The sequence below is a fragment of the Ceratotherium simum genome, chromosome 7 (assembly GCF_057802395.1).
Source record: "Ceratotherium simum simum isolate JZ-2026a chromosome 7, ASM5780239v1, whole genome shotgun sequence".
NCBI lineage: Eukaryota > Metazoa > Chordata > Mammalia > Perissodactyla > Rhinocerotidae > Ceratotherium > Ceratotherium simum.
Window position 1 is genome coordinate 14,170,249 of NC_141906.1, and position 25,200 is coordinate 14,195,448.

At 37.8% G+C, this 25,200-nt stretch overlaps 1 protein-coding gene across 3 annotated transcripts in view; it reads left to right on the forward strand.

Annotated features, from left to right (window-relative positions):
* SOX6 (SRY-box transcription factor 6) overlaps positions 1–25,200 on the forward strand; it is a 582,258-nt gene that overhangs the window by 480,416 nt on the left and 76,642 nt on the right. For all 3 annotated transcript variants that reach the window (XM_087433166.1, XM_087433167.1, XM_087433168.1), the window contains 3 exons: positions 13,987–14,136; positions 19,642–19,867; positions 23,613–23,800. In XM_087433166.1, the coding sequence (XP_087289292.1) occupies positions 13,987–14,136; positions 19,642–19,867; positions 23,613–23,800 (564 nt within the window). The remainder of the gene's footprint in view (positions 1–13,986; positions 14,137–19,641; positions 19,868–23,612; positions 23,801–25,200) is intronic.

Genomic DNA, 25,200 nt, shown 5'->3' on the forward strand with positions numbered 1-25,200 from the left:
AACAGATAATATATGGCTAATAATTTGGTACATAATTATATAAATATACTTATTTGTTGATTGACCATGCTGGTTGTGTATAGACTCTTTGAAATCTTTTTGTCCTAATGTCTATGCTGATGACCACTCCTGAGTTCATAAAGCATGTGACCCAGTGCAGTGCTCTTTGGCAAGAAGTGATGGCCAGGCAGCACTTAAGGTACTTTAACCTGGACTTCGCACTAATTAAGAAAAAAATGCCACTATATTGAATGGAAAGCTTTGCAAATAGACAAGGAGATTGTAAAATTACATAGATTTCCAGAGGTAGAAAGGCCCTCAGAGGCCTCGAGGGTCAGATCCTAACTCTACCACTGGTTTCATTAATCTCCCTGTACCTAGATTCTGTTAAATGGGATTAGAAATAATACTTACCCCATAGGGCAGTTGTGAGGAATAAGAAAATGCTTGTGAAAAGTGCTTTACCACCCTGTCAAGTATTATGTGAATGTTTTGGTTTTACAGTTGAAGAGACTGAGGCCCAGAGAGATGGATTAACTTGACTAATGCCACACAGCTTGTAAGTGGCCTGGGTTAGGATGTGCAGAATTGTGATGCAACAGTGTGAAGAGCTAAATTTGATTGCTTCTTGTAAATAAATTTTGGATGAATTGAACTGAATTGAAACAGATGGCCAAGAGGGTAGTATATCTCATGTTAATGTAAGTTTATATTCTGCCCTTGTCACTACTACCAGCACTGTTATGGGGTCTGGTAGTAGTGACAAGGGCAGAATATAAACTTACATTAACATGAAAAGAGGGTGAATTATTTAATTAGTTCACACATACACTGATTACCCAAATGTTTGTTAAGTGCCTGCTGTGTAGTAAGCACTGTTTTCAACTTGAGGGATACTAAGATCGATAGAACTTGATCCCTGCCCTCAGAGGGCCCACAACCTAGTAACAATGTGATAATTATTAAATCGGTGTGTTTCCGAATGAACATGCTATGGGAGGAGGAAGTGTTAAGCTCCGCCTGGGGAAGTACTGGCAATCTTCACGGACAGGGTGATGTCAAAACTGGGTCTTGAAAAGAGAGTGGGAGTTCACTAGGTTTATTGGGGAAGGAGGCAGAGTGGCAGAGACACAGAGAGGAAGTAAAGCACTCCAGACAAAGAGCACAGCCTGTGGGGGTAGAAGCAATGAACAGCATGGCAGAGCCAGAAAACGATAGTCTGGCACAGGCTGAGTGTACAAGACCAATCGTAGGTGAGACTGGAAAGGTAAGGGAGGGGTCAGATCACAAAGTGCCTTTTACACCACACTTGGGAGTTTGCATGTGGTAGACATGATTTTATTCACACCATAAATGGTAAAGTGGTATAAGGTATAGTGAACAACTTTATGATGTGATATTCCTCTATTAATTTGATCTCTAGTTTACATTTCCCATTACACTAGATTTAATAGTTAGGGAACTATGTTTGGTAAGGTTCATAGTCCCTTTAGTACAATGGTACCCTGTGGCAAGTGAAACTGTACAAATAGTGTAATGATACACGCAGAATAAACAAAACTGTTTAAGATTGAAGCAAAGCCAAGGTCCAACCATTTCCCTGGGATTTTGGGAAATCTTGTAATCTGCAGTTTGTACCAAACCCAATCATATTAGCACATTGCTTCTCAGTGAATGGGCCCTGATACTATATTTCAACCAAATGATGAAGCAAGGAGTAAAAATCTATAAAGAAAAGCTATGGTTCTTCTAATTGTTAATGCCTTGCAGTTGTGCCCTTTCTGGAATAATAAAATGTTCCTTGGCAGAGGTCAGGATCTCTGCCACTGACTTATTTAACAGATCCTCTTAACATCTGTCCTGCAGACTGTGCACTTTATTAGCAGACAAGAGACCCAACAGACTTAGCCTGCTGTGTCCCTTTTTCACATTCACACAGCTGTGGATTAACTCAGACTTTCCAGAAGAGGACCAACCAGAAGGGGTAGTAATGTTATTGGCTGATTCTAAAAAGATGGGAAAAAAGAGCAGAAACAAATGTTGCCCTAGTACAATTCAGTGTTTTTAGGGTGACAATTACCAGTCTGTTTTAAAAAGGAATAAAAGGAGCCATTTCACTAAAAAAGGAAAGTCTATTCATATCTGTGTGGGAACCTAATCAGGCTCTTTTTTCCAATGACGATGACTCCACAGTCGCACTAGGTCTACGACAAGAATGCTCCTTTTGTATGCCGATAATGTGGCAACGATAAAATTTCCTTTAAGAGACATATGTGTTTACATCATGAGATGTGTTATTTGACAAAATTCTTTGTTCTCCTCATATTTTCCATGCAGAGTTTCGTGCTGGGTTGTTTGGCTGGAAATCTTTGATTAACTAGAATTAGTTGCTGAAATAAAATAGACACTTTTGTTTTATGAGTCCTCTTGCTGAGCTGTAAATTATGGTAAAACATATAAGGAGTGACAGAAAGAAGTGCTGATTTGAACCTCTGACCCACAACAGGCACAAAAACATAAGATTATTCCTTCAAAGAGCTGCATAGAGACATAAATATTCCATGGTCCACTCAGAATTATGCCCTCTTAACAAACTAAAGCTGGGATTTTGCATCATGTAACGAGAGTTTTCTAGGGGTGTTACGGTAGGCTTAGAGGAGATATTGAGATTCCGAAAAATCCCCCCTAAATTAGGACTTTGAATGCTTAAAGGTTTTTCTCTGTCCCACCATGGGCAGTGAAAACAAGAACAAACCAAAGTTCCTCCTCCCTAAATGAATAGCCAAGGGTGGTTTCCCTTTTTCCAGAGAAGTGGTATATTTCATAAATCTTAAGGCTTTCTCAAAGCCATGTTGGCCCCTAAGTGTCAACATCTTAGTTCTGTGGAGCATAGTCTTTGGGTACTAGCCCAAACGAATGGGCTGGGAGGGGGAGACATTACTAAAAGCAGAACAGAAACTCAATTAGCCTAAACACTTCCCATGTTGCAGAGATTAGTGTTCATTCTGCTCAGGAAATATTCTTTTGATTAAATAATTTTACAGGATTATTTTTCAACTTTTAGTTAACATAAGATCTTTTTCCGGGGCCGGCCCCGTGGCTTAGCGGTTAAGTGCACGCGCTCTGCTGCTGGCAGCCCGGGTTCAGATCCCGAGTGCGCACTGAAGCACCACTTCTCCGGCCATGCTGCGGCCGCGTCCCACATACAGCAACTAGAAGGATGTGCAGCTATGACATACAACATCTGCTGGGGCTTTGGGGGGGAAAAAATAAAATAAAATAAAATAATAATAAAAAAAAAAAAAAGATCTTTTTCCGGTGCTTTACTGTAAGCAAAGCCTACCTGAGTGTCTTCGCTCAAAACTAACTATGATCGATGTGTTAGCTAACCATTGTGCTGATCATTTCACAGTATGTACGTATATCAAATCATCGTGTTGTACACCTTAAACTTACACAATTATTTACCAATTATCTCTCGATAAAGCTGGAAAAAAACCCTAATTGTTCCCAGTGATGGTGTTTCAGTAGTAATTTGTAAATGCTTCCATTATACCGTTTATCAGATTGTCTTTCTCCCTCTCTCCTTCCTATCCTATCCTTCCTGTGAGCTCCTGAAAGACAGCATATCTTCCTCATCTTTGTATCCCTAATACATTTTTCCTAAATTAAAGAAAAATTCCAAATGTTTTTCTGAATAAGATCTTTGGAGTAATGTCTCTTAAAAAGAATATATGGATAAGAATAAGAGCCTACAAGAATTGAGTCTTTTTAGTGTGCCCTGTTCTAAGTATGTCATGTGCATTACCTCATTTCCTCCATACAACAATCTTTTGGGGTAGGTTTTATTATTTTTTCTATTTTAAAGATGTGGAAATTTAAGGCCCAGAGAGATTAAATAACTTGCCCAAGATCACATAGTTAGTAAACAGTGGCTCTGACTAAAGAGTGTGCATTCTTAATCACTGTGCTATCCTGCCTCTCACAGCAACATATAAACTTTATTTTTCTAAGTTTCTTCTTCAGTCCTTTATATTAACCATTACTTGCTTCATCTGCTATAAGGATTTTTCAAGGTGGATTATTGAGATATGATTAGTATCATATCTAGTGACAATAAAGCACATTGTATGTTTATTATACACTATCTAATTATTTTTACTATGGCTGCTATGTATAAGGTATCATTCCTTTCTGCTAATTAGGGAGTAAGCCATGGGTATTACTGTAGGATACAGATGGCATATTTACATACTGCAAAATATACTGAAGTTCTCCAATTGGCAATACTAATAATTTGCAGTTTTAAAAATGACAGTTAGTGGAGGTGGCTCTGAAACAGGGTAAAGCATTTATTTGAATTAAAAAAACACAGAAGAAAATACAGGAGGAAAAAAGAGGATATTTTACAGTATTTCTTGCAAAGTTTACTTGATCATTTAAGAGTGAATTCAAAATACATCCTTATCTCTTTCAATATTTATTACACATGCACATTTCATATTAATATTATTATTATGAAATTTCTGTTTAATAAATCTGTACATTTCATCATAGGTAAGAATTTTCTTCATTAGCATGATTCTTGTGTTCAATCTTCCAAAGTCTCCTGAGAAATTAAAAAGCAAGTTCAGTTTAAATATAGTAAAAACATTTTCATATAATAACCACGTTTATTTCCAACCAGCAACATTTGTTCTATCCATTGATTAAAGTGAAAAAAAAATAACACTTAGAAAATATTTTACTTTCCTTCCATGAAACTTTGTTTTCCCAAATACGTATTTCTAACAATTTAAATAAAAACTTTTTTTTCATCGTGTACTTACCCATTTGTCTTCATTCTGTGTTGTTTTAGAGGCTTCATTATGGATGGAAATCAAAAGGCATAGAGGTTGGGCAGTTATAGAGTATTTTTCAAGCAACAGCATCTGGTTTCTTGGCAGTCATCACGGGCCAAGGCAAGGCAGCCCTGGCATCTCTCCAGATTTTCCTGTGGGTATTGGGGAGGGATTTCCAGGTCTGCCATGTTGTTGTAATGGTGTTTCCTAGAAACCAGAAACTCAGAATGGAATCCAAAGTCCGTTTGATAGAACATAAGGTCAACAGGATCAGGCGCCCTTGCTGTCTTCTTGGCACCTGACCTATTGCCTTTTGCTTGCTCATTCTGCTCTAGTCACACTGGGTTCCTTGATGTTTCTCAAACATTCCAAGCACAAGCGCACCCTTGCCTCAAGGCTTTCACCTATCCTCTGCCTCTGCCTGGGATGCTCTCCCCAGATAATGACAGGGCTTACTCCCTCACTTCTTTCAGGTCTCCACTCAAATGACCCCTTCTTTTAGTTTTCCTGACATATTCTATGGTTAAAAATCCACCCCTCCCCCCATATTCATATACCTGGTCAGTTTATATTTCATGGCACATATCACCACCAGAGTTACATATCTGTATGCTTATTTATTTGTCTTCTCCTCCCCACTCCCTTCCCCAAAGTCACTGCTCACTTCTGTCTTCCCAAATAGTACCTGGCCAGTAGAAGCCACTTAATAATTTTTGAATGAATTTGAACCAAAATTCATCTTTTGATTATAAGAAACAGTGCTTTTAAGTATTGGGGACCTAACATATATTCATTTACTAAAAGTACTTATTGAACTCAGCACATGTACTCAAATATTTATACCCATTGAAAACTTTCCTGTGACTTAGTTTATGAAAAATAATGCTTAGATTTCAAATACAACTTTTGGACTCAGTGATGAATTGTTGTATCCTATTGGTAGAGTCAAGATGCACTTGTTTAAGGTTTCCGCGATGAGCTAGGCTTTGTGACTAGAGAGGTAAAGGAGCATCACAAATGCAAGCTGTACCACTTGGAGCACATTCAGAGAGCTGGAGCTCTTCAGCATTGCCTGACCAGCTCTTGGAAACAGAAGGAAGACAGTGGAATTCATTCCCATAATGCCCATTTTCAATTGCCCTCATTATCACCTTTTCAAATATCTTGCTTCAAGAACCAAATTACGAATTTTTTCAATGACTGAACTTTTATTTCTGTAATAAAATATTACGTATTTGTGTATTTTATTTAGCACCCTGCAAGAAGACATACTTGGAAGAAGCAGAGAGAGATTGAGTTTTCTGGTTAAAACTATTGGGAGTTGCTTTGTTTATTCTTAGTTATTTGCACTGTGCAACTATGTTCCATAAGGAAAAGCTCTTCTGAATGCATTCCAATATAATTGGTGCAATCGGAGAACGAATGCCGACTGATTTTTATAGCAGACGACTGGGTGCTCTGTTACCTGATGGATTCCGAATTTTTTTTTTTAATTCTCTTTGTGTAAGGGTAGGACCTTTGACATGAACTTCTTTCCTATTCTTTTTTTATAGCTTCTCCTCTCTTCCACACCCAACATATTTCCCTCATTCCCCCCACCCCATGAGCACGATGAGTTTTGTCAGAGGAGCAAGCTACCCAGTGCTTGAGGCAAGAGGATCTCTAGCCAGGAAAACTCTTTTTTCAATTCCTTTTTCTTTGACATTCTTGAGCCGGCTGCAGGGGATAATGAAATGAATTAAACAGGTCCTGGCTCTCCAGTGGCTTACAGTCTATGTTTGTCCCATTTTTCCTTTAGTTGTTGTGGAAAGGTAAATGGCAGAAGTCTCCAAGGGGGTGAAATAAGTCTGTTTTCATCTGAGACATATCTTGGCCCTTTTTGTGTATTAGCGTAAACTTTAATTTTAAAAATCTGAAAACACCTTAACATGATTATAATAACCTTAACCTAATTACTATGGTTGCATTGTAAAACAAATATTAAAATAAAATTCTACAACATAAATCATTCTTGGGTGCCCAACAATTACTTTTCAAGTACATCTAGGGTAAATTTCTCTCTTAATCCTAGGGAACTGGTGGAAAAACATCCCTTTTATGTGGTTCAACCCAAAAGCTCTGATAGGATGTACAAATTCGGTTCCCTAAGAGAACAGAACACAGGGAGAAGTGAGTCCCTGTGTACACAGGGTGGGAAAATAGGGACCCTGAGTTCTAGATTTCACTCTGTCTGCTGGTCACCAGTTGGTATACTTATGCAAATCACCTCCCTTCTCTAGGCTTGAGTTTTCTTCATCGGTAAAGCAAAGGAATTGGGTAGGATGATGTTTATAATTCTTCTGCTAACATTGTGTTATCTGGTGTTTCTTTGCAAGAAAAATCAATGCATTATGTGGTGAACCCACATGCTTACATGTTCAAGAAGACAGAAACAAAGATGACCTGCATCTCTGGGGTTCCTTTTGAAGAGGATGTGAGGGCACTAAAAAAGGATGTGGGCAGAAATGATAGCAATTCCAAGAAGATAGAGACAAGAATGGCAATGAAGGGGTTTTAATGGTCAGTGTTAATTAAGCATTTATTAAATGTCAGGCATTACAGTAGGTGCTAGGGACATAAAAACAAAGAAGACTCAGTCCTTCCCTTAAGGAGCTTCGGACTTTGGTGGGAGAGAAAGGCATGAGGAAAAGAAATTCCATAAAGTACAGAGGAATAGAGAATGCGATATGGTGGGAACACAAAGAAGGGAGTGGTCAGATAAGGCTTTAAGGAGGAATTGGTTTTTGAGTTGAGGCTCAAAAGATGAGTAGAATTATGACAAACAAGAGGGGTTAATAGGAAAGGAAAAAATATGGCAATAGAAAAGTATGCAGGAGGGGCAAAGAGATGGATTTGGAAATTAACCCAATAGTGAGGGGTGGGAGTGGAGTTCTTCCCCTGCTCCTTCTCCCGCCTCCTATCCCTACAGCCAATTTGCTTTGGTGTCAAATATTAGGGGTACAGCTAAACAAGTGCCTTCTATGCTGAAAACAAGGACTTCAGTTCTTTCCTTCCATAAAACCACAGCTATATTTCCTGGATCATTTTGTTGACATTGGAGGTTTATGAGAAGTAAAAGTATTTGTGATCTCTTTCAAATTATTTTTAAGCTCTCTCCCCAACGCCTCCTTCAGTCTGTAATGACTTGTTACTGACACACTTTCTTCCCTGTGCTGAACAAGCACTAAATCAGGCTGCTTAATTACCCCTGTCTCCGTTCCACCTTCTCACAGCCTCACAGCCGAACTTGGCCAGCTTTATAGCACGCTTGCTTGGTAGGCAGAGGAATGGTCACCATCGTTGTTTTGAGAAGGTAACAAAACTCGGGGTAGCCCTGGAGAACTGAACCAGGCTTGGGCCTGGTATTAGGCAGCATCAATCAGGTAAATAATGACATTTCCTTAAGGATGCCCTCTACCCTACCCTGCTTGTTTCCTCCAGCATCTCCTATTGTCTTCCTGAGTAGACTGGTATACAAGAATAGAATCCGAGTTAAGTTGGGCTAAGCCTGAGGTTCCAGACAGTATGTAGAACCATAGCAAATGGGGTAAATATAAAGGTAAGAGTTCAAATCTTTCAATAGTGTCTACAAATCTGTTTTTATAGAAGAACATTTCCCTTTCTCTTCCTTTCTTCATTATCCACCAATAGGTAAGTTGTATCCGAGGGAGAATTCTTTTTCTTTCTCTCTGGGCCAGATTCTGACAGGCCACTTTAAACTGCCCTTTCTAATTGAAATGACAAAACACAGGAGAATTTACTCCAAAGAGAATCCAGTGTGTGAAGTTGTGCCTGCTTTTTCACTGTTGGTTTCCATATATACTGGAGCATACTGGTGCCAATTTAAAGCCTCTGTCAAGTTCTCCTATTTCTACCCATACTCTGCGTAGTTCTTTGTACTTTATCAGTCTATTAAACATATGTTACTAGGGTATTTTAGGTGTCTTCTATTATGGCTCAAAGATTGGTTGGAAAGGGAATTCAAAATTGTGCCCCTTGCTCCTTCAAGGTGGCTGGTGGTGCCATTAACTCTTCTTTCTCCATTTGAGGATTGTGCAATGCTATTTTAGGAAGAGTAGCTGTAAGACATCTGGAAATATATTTTGCTATTTGAGAGCTCAGAACAGCAGCAACATCAGAATCTCTCTTCTCCTTGGGCAATGATTCTTGTCTGGTGGCAAGAAACAGGAAATGGGTTTCATTGGGATTCACTGTGTAGCTTATTTAAAATAATTTTAACACATGAAAGCAGAAAGCACATGGACTTTAAAGTGATACTGACTCTAAAATAGGTAAGAATTTCCATCTTATGTAATTGTTTTGAAGATTAAATTAAAAAAGTAAATGTAAAGTACCTAGTATAGTACCTGACAGTGCTCAATATATGTTTGTTGAATTAACACATGAATGAATGGGGGTGATGAGTGGATGACTGGTTGTGTGGTCATGTGAAAACCATGTGATTATGGGAATAAAAGGCCTTGTACCTTTTTTTCTATGGTACTCTCCGTTGGAGATGTTGCATGATTTTATCACAGAAAGCAGGTATAAAAAATATATATATCACATTATGGTAAATATTAGATGTACTGTGACATCACCCATTATAATTTGACATGAATTTGGCTATATTAGGGGCAAAGCATGCCTTTCTTCCCAAATACAATGGTGTTATAAAATGACTCTGACACAATGCGTTTCTTAGGTCCTGGCCATAGACCAGTGTGCATACTTGAAGACACTTGAGAATTTCACCATAAGGCTGTTTGGTTGGTGGGACCTACTGTTTTGTGTAGAATCTAAGCAGGCTTAGTTATTAAAGTGTCACTAGGATCCAAATGCAAGATAGGTTTTTCTTTAAGGCTAGTGTCAGGACGCAGAACTCTAGAAACACTATTAGAGGTATTTATTTGTAGATTTGTGAGATCTTTATAGGACTTTCTTAATCCAATTTATTTAAAAGATTTGCCGATGAGTTAGTGGTAAAGTATAGAAAAGATTCTTTGTATCTTGGTTTTAGTTCATTGCTCTTTCTAGATACTTCTTTTTTTGGGATAAAGTCTGAAATTATTGATGTTGCCTATAAGACTCTCCCCCTCTCTAGCGTCTTCTCATGCCACTCTATGCTCACTCAACAGTCCTGCCACATTGGCCTTTTTTAAGTTCCTCAAAGACATTACCTTCTTTTCTACCTGACAGCCATAATAATTGGTGCCTTTTCTTTCTGGAATGTTCTTTATCAACCTTTCCACCTGGATAATTCTTACTTAAAATGTTACTTCCTTAGAGAAGCTATTCTGATCTTCTAGACTATGTTAAGTAGCTTTGTTAGATGGTCTCTTGACAGTCTGTGTTTTTCTTTCTCAGCACTTGTCCTAACCGTAATTCATAGTTACTGTGTAAGCATTTATTTAATGTTGGTTTCTCTTTCTAGCGCCATTAAGGCAGGGACTATTTCTGAGTTGCTTGTTGTTGTACCTCCAATGTTTAGCACAGTGTTTGGTTAATAGTAAGCATTTAATAAAGATTTGTCATTGAACAAATTCATCAGGGCTGGAAATGTGCTTGAAAGGTGCAAGGTTGGTTCATCATCCATTTCTACTTTAAATGATAATGTTGGAATGAGAGCTGGAGAGTTCTTCGAGCTCCAATACTAACTAGTTGTATGATCTTGGGCACGCTACTTCTGTTCTCTAGACCTCAGCTCATCAGTAGAATGAGGAGGTCAGACTAGACTAAATGATCTGTTCAGGCCCTTTCAGTTCCAGGTGCTAGGTATGTCATTGTTCAGCTCACCAAAATTTTAATGCTGGCCACTTTATTGAAATTGAACTAATAATAAAGGTGGACTATTTTTAGCCATAAAGTAGTAAAAGCATTTCTTAAAGTACTCCTTTAAAGTATGAGTAATTTTATAATTTTGGAAAATATTTAGCCAGGCTTATTTTTACATGTATGCACTGCATGTTTTTTTATATATCTTCGATAAAGAAACAATTCCATATCCCAAACAATCACTGAACATTTTTCAAAGTTGAAATGGAAAAATCTATATTTATGAACACAGTCTTCACCAAAGAGACATTGGCTAAGCCTATTATAAGCTCTACCACACTGTTGGTTATTCAAACTTCAACTGTGTTTGGAAATGAATATTCATTATTATCATCATTATGACTATGAACTATGATCTGAGAATCCTATGTGGAATGACGTTTTTGTAAACCATTATGTAATAGTTAATCAGAGTTTAACCTTTTTCCTTATTAAACCGTTAGTCTGTGAAGAAGTTTTCTGACTAAAACTATTTATTTTAATAACTCATATTTTATGTTCTTTGAAAAAAGAATGCAGTAGCATTTAGAGAAACTTTAAGTTTATAAGTAACTAGGCTGAGAAGAAAAATTGGTACTGCTCCTTAGTTACTGCTCAAGTGGTATAATTTGTGTTGGAAAAGTTCAAGACAGGTTAGTGAAGCTAACAGTTATTGAGCAGCTATCTAGACAACATTTTAACAAATGACTTCAAACAATCGTATCTTATGAAACAATATAATTTGATTTGGACTGAAATTATTTTCCTTTCGTTTTTTAAAACTCAACACCATAAAATTATTCATTACACATATAATAAATATAATCATATACCACTTCTGTTGCCTCATTTATAGAGAATAACTCTCCTTCCTGACATCTAGTGACTTTATATAGCATTATTCTTAATGCGAGGCATTCAGAAATAATTAGGTTGATCATGGCTTCAATAAGCTTACAATTTATCAAGTGTGGTAAGACATAGTGCATAACTAAACACAAGGTTAAAGACAGTGATAGGCACACAGGAAAGGTGCAGATCAAGTGTTAAGGATCTATATGTTACAGTTCCTCCAGAACTGTATGCTTTTTCCAAAACTTGGAATCCTCCTCAGCTCCTAACACAGAGCCTTGTGTATAGAACATAGTCAATTAATATAAGCTTAGAAGATGAGCTTTCAATGAAATTGCTGTGTAAACCTGTATCTATTCAATGAATGGCATTCTTTTTATCCAACTCAGGTCTAAAGTCTTCAGGCTGAAAAGCATGATACTTATATCTAAAATCAAATATTTTCTTAGAATGTGAAAATTTTTCTTTTCATGAGTACCTTCTATCTTTACATTGGACTCTGTTTTCTGAGTTTTATTTCAAGGCTCATTCTACTAAATCTTATCTGATATCCTACTGTCCAGTTTACCCAGTTCTGTAAGTTTTATGGAATGTGGCTATACTTCTTCCTGACTTTAATGTATCAGTAATTATAACTCAAAGGAAATCTGAGGAATCACAATTCTGAGGACTCAGTTTACGGGGTCTTCCCTCTTGTAGGTGTAACTCACTAGAAAGAGATATAAAATAAATGATTATCAATGCTTTAGAGGAAGCAATTAAAACTACTCTATTTCTAAAAAGCAATTGTATTCTTCAATTAAGCTGAAGGATTTCTGAATTTAGTCAACTATCTAGAAAATAGATTTGTTTCCAAAGATTTTTCTGCTCTTTTCATTAGTTGATGTTCCTTGAAGGACTCAAGACTGAATAAAATTGACTTTCTTCTGATCTTGTGAATTATTGAGGTAAAATGAAGGCATAAATGATGTCTAGGGACTCTGGCCTCTCTAAGAGTTCATGACTCTTTAATACTCAGTAGTAGGGCATGTTGGTCACCATACATGGCCAACACCTTTTCAGTTCTCAACCATCTTCACTCTATTCAGTAAAAAACTTTTCTTCACTGGCTTAATCCAAGCAGAAATTTTTCAGAAGCTTCACTTGCCCCTCTTTTGAAGACACCTGGCTGAATTTCAAAGGGAAAGGATACAACAGAGTTGTTTTTTTTCCTCCTAAGGCTTAGCAGTTTGACTGACTCTTACTTGTGAATTTTTCTTGCCACTGAGTCATTGCACATACAGAATTATGAAACTTTAATTTCTTTAGAGGCTTGTTATATTAGAAAAATTGTTCCAAAGAAAGCAACAATCATGACATAAGCACATCTGGCTCTTGCAAATTATTCTTTATTAAGCTTTCATTTAATTACATGTGCTGAAAGGTCTGTTTCTGATTACTGTAATTTTTTTTATTTGTCCATCTGAATGATAGTAATGCTGGAAATTACATGTAAACCACCTGTTTTTTCTCCCCTACTAATATGGCAAAGTTTGAGGTATTTTCTCTGTGGTTGATGAACTAGGAAGCTTTCTATTTATTATGATAGAAATATGACTATCAAGGTAATGGCTTAATCTTGATGATAAGAAGAAAAGAAATATTTGAATGGGGTTTTCAAGCATTAAATAGTGTTAAGATTGAGGTATGTGAATTCTGGTTAACCACAGCAGATTAACACATTCATTTATCACCAATTTCACCCAAAACCTAATAAATCGACAGTTAAGGATTTAACATCCTGTGCTAGGAAAAAGAAACTTGATTATTGTTATTATTATTATTATTACTTTTTGCCACAAATCTGGCTATATTCTCTTGAGGATTATGTTACGTGCTGCCTAGAAATGAGACCCTGAGAAAAGAGTGACTGCCATTGGGCCTCAGGGGTCTTGACGGCCACACTCTTATCATTCAGAAGGATCAGTATCCCCAGAAAAGCGTGGTCAGTATTGACTAGGAATGATGGTCTTCCAGGAATCTCTGGGAAAGTTCAGATTAGTTTCTAGTTCATGAATATTAAAATTACAGGAGTGGGCTTAGCAACACTTAAAGAACTTGTTTACAAAGATTTTAGGAACTAGGAAGAATCTTAGAGACCATTTAGTCAAATTTCTTTTTGTACAGTTGAAGAAACTGAGTTCTAGAGCGATCAAGTCCTTTGTTCAGGCTCATAAAGTTATAGCTAGAAGGACCAGGAACAGAACGATGGCTCCCATACCAGTACTGTTTCTTTATGTTATATTATTTGCTCTCTGTTATTTTCTTCTTTAAAAAATAGTGAAAGAGAAATTGCAAGCTTGTCAGAGAAATAGTTATCTAACAATATGGTAAGTTTTTTTTTTGAAACTCCATTTCAGCTGCATTTAAAGAGATCATGTTTGTCTTCCCTGTTTTGCAGCAGCTCTATGCCGCTCAGCTGGCCAGCATGCAGGTGTCACCTGGAGCAAAGATGCCATCAGCTCCACAGCCACCAAACACAGCAGGGGCAGTCTCACCTACTGGGATAAAAAATGAAAAGAGAGGGACCAGCCCTGTAACTCAAGTTAAGGTACTTGCTTTGCAGGATTGTGGAAACAGTTTGGAAAATAGCTTCACAGGAAAGGTAGTGAACCAGGCTGTGTTGGGAATAAACGGCAGGAAGCAGAGCAACATAAAGGAACCCCCAAATGCTCCTCTTTATGGTAAATTTCATGATTGAGCACTGAGAAACAGGTGTTTCCCTTTTGATAACAATAGTGCCATATTGTGAGATCTTTACCTAAATCTGCAAACCCACTTCTCAAGAGTTTTTCCCCTTTGGATTTTGGCTTTTATTTTTTAATGTTTACTGGCATGAATGGCCATGGTTTTATTACCAGTCTTTGTCATAGACTTCTGCCACTTTTCTCTAAGTTCCTTAAACAGGTGGGGAGCCAACTGAGTACCAGAGAAGGAGGATCTCAAACTTTAGATTTAAAAAAAGGGGCAAAAAAGAACCTAATGCTGGATTTTGTATGGTTTGTTGATAAAGGTCTCTCCTTCAAATTAGTTATAAATGTGCGTTCTGAGAAATGAATGGTGTCATTGTCTAATCATGCCTTGATGCCATGTAGTTGTGGATAGACAGGATCTCCCAGGTTATGGCTAGGACATTAGTAGATGCTTTTCCTCACTGATTTTCAGTGTCTTAAAATGGGGCAGCCAGGAGGTACTTGGTGACCATGGGAAATTGATGATCCACTCCAACTTCGTGCTGCAGCTGGTACCTATGGGTGGTACTGGTTGGTTTTTATGATTGCCTTTGCTTCCTGTGTTGGATTAAATTCAAGCAGTTCAGAGAAGCAATTGACTTATCTACTTATAGGGGTGTGCTAAGCATGGATGTGTTGTGATGTGCCCAAAGTACTGCATTTGGAGAAATTTTGCAATTATTAAATCTTCACATGGGAAACATATAAGGCCAACAAAGCAGCACTGAATGCTACAAAATCGCTGAAATTGTTGTATTTTCTAAAATTTGCAGATAGGAATTCTGAGATTTCAGAAAGGCCTTTAAAAAATATGGATCCCAAGTACCAAAGATAAAAAAAGTGAACAGCATTAAGAGACAGAGTTCTACCTGTGCCCCACCCAAAGGAATTAATTTAATGTTATCCGTGCTTTTAGACTCTCCAAAGTAATAGGTGAACATTTATGCTTTGTTGTTAGAAATATTGAGATATGACAATAGGCAGTTACATTTAATAAGATAGCATTACTGATGGAAACAGACTATTTTGTGTTCCGAGAGTTTCTTTTTGTGAATAAGAGTCAGAACACTACAGCTCAAACAAAGGCACTTTGTTTAATTATAATTGTTAGAGTATGAGTGTATCAAACATCAGTGACTTAAGGTATTGAGTATTAGATATTTTAACATTAAAAAGTCATTTTATGAGTGAGTTGGCCAAGTGGAACTGCACCAAACCAAGTCTTTACTGGATGAGTAAAATGTTCCCTGGTTAAATTCGTTTACATCTGCTTTTACCATTCCAGCTTTGTGGGCCAACTGAATTTTATTACTCACTTGACCACATGCAAATTCTTAGAGAATTCTCTATTTAATTTGACTTGACTATATTTTATGTTAATAACAAAGGAAACATTCCTTATACTTATTAGATTGTTTATTGTATGTGTGGGTAAAAATATATAGACCAAGACATAAAGCAAATGTTTTAAACTTAAAAAATAGCTCCTACCTGTTATTGAAAAAGTTCTGAGAATGATTTCACAATTTGCTAATTGAAAGAATTATAGTCCCTAAAATATCTCATGTATTTGTCTGAAGTCATTGCTTTCCCTCTGTATGTAACATGGCCACATGACATAGGGCATAGTTTGCTGAAGGTAACAAAACCAAGCATAAACGGTCTTATGTACTTTCTTCCCCCAGGATTTTTGTTTGCTATAATTGCCAACATCAGAAGTCAGAATGTTTCCGTTCAAATGTCAGTTCTCCCACTTTTTTACCACCCATGTCATCTTGAGCAAGTTACTTAACTTCTTTCAGCCTTAGTTTTCTCCTCTGTAAAATGGAAGTTAATATTATTACGGATCTTAAATAAGATAATACATCCTCTAGTCTATAGTGAGTACTCCATAAATGTTAATATAATGATCATCATCATCATGATCTGATGGTGATAAAGAAGATGGTGGTGGTGGCAGTAGTGGTTGTGATTGAAATATCTAGTTGTATAGCAAGAAAGATCCCAACAAGATACCTGGAAGATTTCCATTTTTAACCATGGTAGAGGAACAGGGATAAGATTTACTCTCCCAGCTTAAACAACTAAAACTCAGGACAAAATATATACAATAATGGTTTTCAGACATTTACAATAGGAGGAGTACAGGACAATGATCCCTGAGAGAAGAGAAACAATGAAAGCAACCACTGTATTTGTTCCAATTTACTGTCTAGAAGGAGTTTCCAGGCACTAGTGCAGGGAGGGGTACCCACATGGAGCTTGGCAGGCTCCTTGAGTAGAGAGACAGAGTTCAGGGATGCCAAGGTAGGTTCCAAGGGATGCCATGGAATTTGTGAGGTAGAGTACCAGAAAGGAGAGAACTGTACAGAGGGAGCAGTGAAGATCTGAAGAAGGATCCCTTGTATTTAGCTGAGTATTGATCATCATACGCATGTGAGAAAACTATCTGAGTCCAGGGAAAAAGACCAGATGTAGCAGGCAAAACAATTGCAAGATTCACAAAGGACTGAGAATGGTTTGTATTCCCATTAGCCAGAGTGGGAAGATCTCCTGACATATGGGGCATCAAGTAGAGTCCCCAGGAGAGTGTTACCTCAGTAGTGGGGCCGAATTCTCCTTGGATTAATGGCTGCTCTGAACCTGCCTAACAAAGCTTAAAAGTAAGCCTAGAAAGGATCAAATTGTTCTGCATCTCAGAAAAAATCCACAAATATTTAAAGGAATACACAAACTCTGACACTCAATAATGTAAAATTCACAATGTGTAGCATCCATTCAATAATTACCAGGCTTTCACAAAAGCAAGAAAATATGAACAATAATGAGGAGAAAAATCAATTGGTAGAAACAGATCCCAAAATGAGACAGATGATAGAATTAGTAGATAAGACAGTAAAAACAGCTATTATAGGAGATTTCCCACTATAGCCAAGTGAGGAAACAGGCAAATCTGCTCCCTAAAAAACACCCACAAAGATTCTGTTAGGCTAGGGCAGGCTGTGAGGACTAACAGCAGGCCTGCCATGGTGGAAAGGAATTCATTTGATTGGGAGTTGGTAAGTGCTTCCCATGCCCAGTGGCGTTGTTGGTGGAAGTGGCAAATATTGAATTATAAAAATAAATAATAAATTAGAGTATATTCAAAGCTGAAGAAAACCAGATGTTGTGAACTCCATATGTTCAAGAAGGTAGAGGAAAACATGAGCATTATAAGGCACCACATGTCAGACCTAAATTGAATGTCTGGAGATGAAAAATACAGTGTCTGAGATGAAAAGTACACTGGATTAGTACTGATTGGGATTAGCAACAGAGTAGACATTGCAGAAGCAAAGATTAGTGAACTTGATGATATAACAATGAAACTATCCAAAATGAAATACATAGAAAAAAGACCGCCAGTGCTGTGGGACATCTAATGGCCTAACATATGCAACTAGAGCCCCAGAAGGAGAAGGAAGGAACAGAAAAATATATTTGAAGAAGTAATGGTTGAAAATTTTCCAGATTTGAAGAAAATTCTGAATTCAGATATCTAAGAAGCTCAGTGTATCCCCAATAAAAGAAACATGGAGAAAACTAACTAAATACCTGGTATATAAATCACTATTATTTAGATCTGAGTAAACTAGTCTAAATGTCGTCTGAGTCTCAGAGCAAAGGGAAGTAAATTGTAATTAAGCACATTAGATAATTTTGACATTCATAATGGATATAACTGTGTTTCCTGAGAGCCTATCCTATGTCTAGATATAAATAACAGTACATTGCAACATAGATGTGCCAGATTACCTATTTCCTACTAAGATTAAAAAAAAAAAAAAAAATCTAGGGCATCACTACAATATCAAATGACTTATTTTCCCTAATGATTTAGTAGAAAGGGGCCTGGGATTTGGAGTCCAGTAAACTAGAATTCAAATTTTGTCCCTCCATGTGTGGCTTTGGACTTGATTTTATCACTCTGACCCCTTCTTCCTTTGTAAATTTAGAATAACACTGCTCAACCTCATAGTTATTGATAGTTAAATGAGGTAATATATGTGAAAATGTCTAGCACAGTGCTTGGTATGTAATGGCTCCTCTGTGCATGTTATTTTTATTTTCTCTTTCTAATCCTCCTTCCTGAGTAGTATTTTCTGGCGTCTCTTTTTGTCCCTCCGTAAGCAGTGACCGTTAGTGCTGGAAGATACCTTGGATACCTCTTTTTCTACAGATGAAGAAATTGAGACCCTGAGAGGTCACATGTTTGCTGAAGGGGAGAATGTTCTGTTTCCAAGCTCTACTGTGTGTTTTAAACAATGACATTTAAAGCAAGTTCTCTGTGCCTTCTCAGAAGCAAAATGAGGGTTAACATTTGCTGGCAATTTTATTTTAGAACACAATAATGCAGATCTTAAAACTGAACATTTAAATGAATATGCTCATATTACAACTAAATTTCTAGAGTGATGGAAGTGTTGTTATGGGTGTTTTATGGCAGAATAAATGAGACAAAATAAAGGCAAGGAGCTTAGCTTTCAAGCTTCTGGTTAAACTAGGGTTACAAGCCAGATATTTGAATACTGTACTCAGTATAGAAGGACAGGCATCTTAAAATAGACATTCTGTAAACATATGTAGCAAAGAATATAAAGAGACATCACTTTAAACATGAAAAATAAATTGCATATAGCATGGTATGTAAAACATAATTATAATGTGTGCTTGCTCTTTGCAAAAATTAATTTTAAACATGACTAGAGACCAGAATATAGACCATGAAGAGTGCCCACGCCCAGAAAGCCACATAGAAGCCATGCTGTGGCATGCGGCTCCCTGGGCAGAGGCCCAGAAGATCAGAAGAAGAGGCTTTCTGTGTTTCCATTTTTAAAGTGCTTGCAATTGTTTGATTTAAAATATATATTAAAAAATTAGCTGCAGAGCCTATTTATAGTTCCAGGAACTTTTCAGAGAGAATAACACAAAAGCACTACAGAGCTGCTGAAATTTTAAATAATTCTTTGTAAATGCCCTAGGTTAATTTAGATCCCTGAAAACACATTAGGAAATTAAGCTGTAATGTGAGCTAATTCAGATTTTAATTTGGCAAAAAGAATGATCCAACTACACAGTTAATGTAAATAGAAGCATAACACAGGGAAATTAATGAGGTTTCCTTCCGATGAATCTTCAAGGAGGTAGATAATTAGCTTCTTTTGTTATTATTGTAGCAGAATGTGGCATTGTCTCTGAGGTGTAAAATAACTGTGGCTTACTAAGTGATAATGTGCTTCATTTGTCTTTTTTTTTTAATAATTATTTATGTTAAACTCTTGTAGGATGAAGCAGCAGCACAGCCGCTGAATCTCTCATCCCGACCCAAGACAGCCGAGCCTGTCAAGTCCCCAACATCTCCCACCCAGAGCCTCTTCCCAGCCAGCAAAACCAGCCCCGTCAATCTGCCTAACAAAAGCAGCATCCCCAGCCCCATTGGAGGAAGCTTGGGAAGAGGATCCTCTTTAGGTAAATGGAAAGGTCAACACCAGGAAGAGGCTTATGAATTAGGTAAAAGAAAGCAAACCTGTTTAGTGATGACTGATCCTTGTTTCCAAAGTGTTCCTTAGTCCAAGAAAAAAAAGTAAACGTTAAATCTTTTTACTGAAACATAACCTAATTAGGTGTCTTGGGTGATTAGAACTTTTGGAAAAGGCCATAATATAAATCCTGCTGGGATGGGTTCTTTAGATGATAATGAGTTAGATCCAGCAAATCAGAGACTTGGGGAATTCTGTGTTTGGTCAGTGTATCTCTAGGCAGAAAGAGTGACCATGAACCCTCTAAGGGCCTAATTGAACCTGGCCTCAAAGCTGCCTGCCAAAAGTCCAAAATTTCTTTGAAATTTTATATTTTATTTTTAAAATGTGTGTGAATTTTATGTTATGTATTAATTAAATTAATTAAAAACGAATCCCATATTAGTTTTGCATTAAAGCAAATACGAATGACACACTTCAATGACATAATATGAAATAAAATTGGTATCTAATAAGATACATGATAATGATCCTCTGACTTCTTACACTCCCTGATGCATTGCCAAGTATCTTCAGGGATGTTCAAACCCCAGTGTGAGATGTAGAGAAAAACCTGAGTTTTACCATCAGACAGACTTGGACCAAGAGCCTTCACTTACTAGCTATATGACCCTGGGAAAGTTATTTAATATTTTTGAATTCAGTTTCCTAATCTCTGAAAGAGGAATATTATTTCCTAGCTGACAGGTTGTTATGAGAATTGAAAGAGAAAAATGCATATAAAGTGCCTAACAAGGTGTCTGGCACCCAGAAGGCATGCTATTTAAAATGACTGGACTGAAAGAATACTAGCGCGTTTACATATACATGTGGAATGAAACAATAAATGTGGAAGCACTTGTCAGTAGCAGAGTACCAAATAAGTATTAACATGATTGTTATTATACTCTGTAAAGCTCTTAATTTTCAAATAAAGACACAGAGATTCAAAGGGATTAGAGACTAGAACTAGCATTTCTTTACCATGTTAGCTTCCTTGCATTATTGAGTCCTGGAGGCTGAAATGCTTATTATAATAAATAAAATTATATGTAAGTGTAGCCATTTACAATTTAAAAATCATTTTTGCTTATCTTATTTCATTTGATTTTTCACAATAATATTACGAGTTAGGTAGTGTATTATTATTATGAGTTAGGTAGTGTATTATTATTACTCTCATTGTATATTAAAGTAAATTGTAGTTCTTGTAGGTAAAATGACTTGCCTACAGTCATGTAGCTATTAATTATTTTTTATTGGGGTAACATTGGTTTATAACATTACATAAACTTCAGATGTACATCATTATACTTCGATTTCTGTGTAGACTACGTTGTGTTCACCACCCAAGACTAATTACCATCTGTCACTGTACAGATGTGCCCTATCACTCCTTTTGCCCCCCTCCTTACCCCCTTCCCCTCTGGTAACCACCAATCTAATCTCTGTGTCTATGTGTTTGTTTGTTTGTTGTTGTTGTTTTTATCTTCCACTTATGAGTGAAATCATACAGTATTTGACTTTCTCTGTTTGACTTATTTCACTTAGCATGATATCCTCAAGTCCATCCATGTTGTTGCAAATGGCAAGATTTCATCGTTTCTTATGGCTGAGTAGTATTCTATTGTGTATATATACCACATCTTCTTTATCCATTCATCTCTTCATGGGCACTTAAGTTGTTTCCAAGTCTTGGCTATTGTGAATAATGCTGCAATGAACATAGGGGTGCAAATATCTTTTCACATTCATTCATGTTTTTGTGTTCTTTGGATAAATACCCAGAAGTGGAATAGCTGGATCATATGGTAGTTCTATTCTTAAATTTTTGAGGAATCTCCATACTGTTTTCCATAGTGGCTGCACCAGTTTACATTCCCACCAGCAGGGTATGAGGGTTCCCTTTTCTCTACATTTTCTCCAACGCTTGTTATTTCTTGTCGTGTTAATTATCATGTAGCTATTAATTAGCAGAGCCAAAGCTAGAATCCAGGTTCTCTCATATATAAGTTAGCGCTCTTTTTGTGAACTCACAGTTGGAATATTTGCTGAACTATGGTGAGTCTAAGTGAATCTTCTGATGGTGAGATGTAAATCTTCCTCTTTGGAATTTGGGGTGTTAGGAACCATAAGCAGCCTAGTCTCATTTTGAGTCAGGATGCCTCTTTCAGGGGCCCGGAGATTTTCATCCTAAGTCAGTGGTATTGCTGTGGGAGAGAGAAGTGAATCATTTCCAGCATGTGAATATGATTGATTGCTGGATTGTTGGAAGTTGTGAGATGAGAAAAAAAAGCCAACGTAAGGATAAATAATAGACTTGATCTTGAAATAGCCCTCCTATAAGCCACTTCTGAATTTTGTTTGGAAAGCATCTGTTTGCTATACTGAGCATCGTGAGGACAAAGATGACTATGTCACTGCCCCTGCTCTTAGGGAGTTCATACTTCAGCAGGGCAGATTTCTTAGATCATGAGCTAGAAAGGCACTGAAATAACAGCACTCTTGTCCAGACAATATTGGACAGAAATGTTTTTTTTTTTTTAAATCAGAAAAGCTCCAGAGCAAAAGTTATGGGTTTTCTATATCCTAAAAAGTAACTGTTTGACTTTTAAAAAATTTCCATAGATAGCCTCGAGAATATTTTCTAAACTCAAATGCATATGCACATGCACTACACACACATAGACACATGGTGTGAGCTTGGTTATAGTCTGGTTTCCTCTGTCCTGTCTATGTGAGGGGTGTGCACACACACATACACATATATACACATACATGTGCTATGAGATGCTCGTGCCAGGATACGAACAAGTGGATCACGTTCAGCTTGACCACAGCAGCTGAAATCTATCGGTCAGCAAGCAATTGCCTTCTTTTTGTCTAAAATTGGAAAAGCTTATCTAAAGTATTAATTTTAACCTACAATAAAATGCAATATATGGAGGAAAATTAGTCAGTTTAATTTGGAATTTATTCACTCTGTGTTGCATGGAATATAATGAAAGTAAATATTTACTATCATTTTATTTGAAGCTTTCTACTTATGTGAAAACCATTCCCGTGCATACAGCCTCACTGTCACAAAGACAGGGAGCTGGGAGCAGTGGGTGTTTGGGTTGTGGGTAGGGAAAAGATTGTCATTCTCTTGGTGAATAACTGAGGCAGCATGATGAGCAGAATGCGTCATTAACCAGCCAGTGATTGGGGAACGGAGAGTGTGGTGTATTCCTTCCTGCCCCCTCTCTCCTGCAGTGGACATATGAACACGCACATACAGATGTCACTAAAGTGCACATGCGGTTCACAGATTTTTTCTGCTAGGCCAGAAACAGCTTTCCTGCATTAGCATACCATGTATGAAGAGTAGCCTGGACAGATATCTCTATACCCCTCCCCACCCACTTCTTCCCCACTACTCCCCCACTAGTCATTAGATATAGCAGAACAGACATATATACACACAATTGGAATCTAGGAAACTTTATCTGTGAGGAGATGGGTTGACAGAGCCCAGTTAAACTGGGTGTTGGGGGATCCTCCAAGGGCTAAAATTCCCAGCACAGCTTGGTTGCCCTGGCTTCCTGTGCTCTATGCACAGTATTGCGGTTTTCTTAAGAGCAAACGTGCCCCTTCCTTGTTTGGAAAATGCAGCATTCTACAGGGGAGGGGAAAGTAGCAGTATTTTTTAACAGCCTAACCTCACAAGCCTCTAATAATGCATTCTGTGTATGCAGATATCCTGTCCAGTCTCAACTCCCCTGCCCTGTTCGGGGATCAGGATACAGTGATGAAAGCCATTCAGGAGGCTCGGAAGATGCGAGAACAGATCCAGCGGGAGCAACAGCAGCAACAGCCACATGGTGTTGATGGGAAACTGTCCTCCATGAATAATATGGGGCTGAACAACTGCAGGAATGAAAAGGTAAAACTTGCTTCCCTCCTTCACGGGCTCTGCTAGACCCATTGGCTCATTTCTTGTCTGGCTCTTTCCAGGCTCCCAAGCAACAGCCTACAGCCAAAGCTTTGGGCTTCTAGCTTGAGGGCTGACTTGTGTCACATTCAAGCAGTTCTGCTGATCAACAAACACACGCTTTCCCACTTAGTGTGGGTTGTCTCCCAGGCGCCCAGCCAGGCACTCAACCTACTGCCTATTGGTGTCTTTCTGTCACATTCCAAAAGATTTAGAAATATCTTATAATAAAAGGGGTATATGAGGTTATTAGAACAAGAATAGAATATCAGAGTATTAAAAAAGAAGAAAGAAGCGTATATGCTCACAATCAAGGCTAATATATTACTATGACTCACCAGTGAATTAATTTCTGAGCTTCCTATCAGCCAGAGCAAAAAAATAAAACAAAGCAACTTACAAAATGTATTCATTTATTTTTTGATTCAACAAGTTATTTATCAAGTGCTTATTCTATAATAGATACTGTTTGAGGCACTAGAGATAGAACAGTGAACAAATCAGACAAAATCCCTGCTCTCACGGAGCTTGCGTTCTAATAGGGGACGCAGACGATAAGGAAATAAACGTTGAGACACATAATATAACGTCAGTACTATCAGGAGGTGAATAAATGCCATGAGAAAGATAGGAGCAAGTTTAGGGAATAGGGAGTTACAGGTTGTTCTTTCAGGTGGGGTGATGAGGGCGCCCTGAGCAGGGGTCTGAATGAAGCCATGGTGCAGGCCACATGAAGAGCGCGAGGAAGAGCATCCAGGCCGTGGGGACAGTAAGCACGGAAGCCCTGAGTGCAGGACCAGCAACAGTGGTGTCAGGGATGCAGTGGGACAGGGAGTAAAGTGACAGCCTGGGCAGAGCATGTGATAGCCTGGGCGAAGGTGTCAGACCTCCCAGGCCCTGGAGAGGCTTTCATTTTACTCTGAATGTGATGGGAATCCCCAGACAGGCTTTGTCCAGGGCATTGACATGATCGGATTTATATATAAAAGGATCATTCTGGCTAATGTGCAAGAATGGACCACAGGAGGTTAAGAATGCAAACAGGGAGATCAGTTAAGAGGCTACTGTAATGCACTGGTGAAAAATTCTGGTTATCTGATGGATGAATGATCCTTGCCATGCTTTGGATTGTAGCTGCATCATTCCAATTTTTTCTTCACTCTTTGCACGGCTGTCTTCCTTCTGTGTGTGTCCCTGTGTCTCCAAATCGCTCTCTTCTTATAAGGACACCAGTCATTGGAGTTAGGGTCCACCCTAATCCAGTGTGACCTTATTTTAACTTGATTATGTCTGCAAAGATCCTATTTCCAAATAAGGTCACGTTCCCAGGTACCAAGGGTTAGAACTTAAAT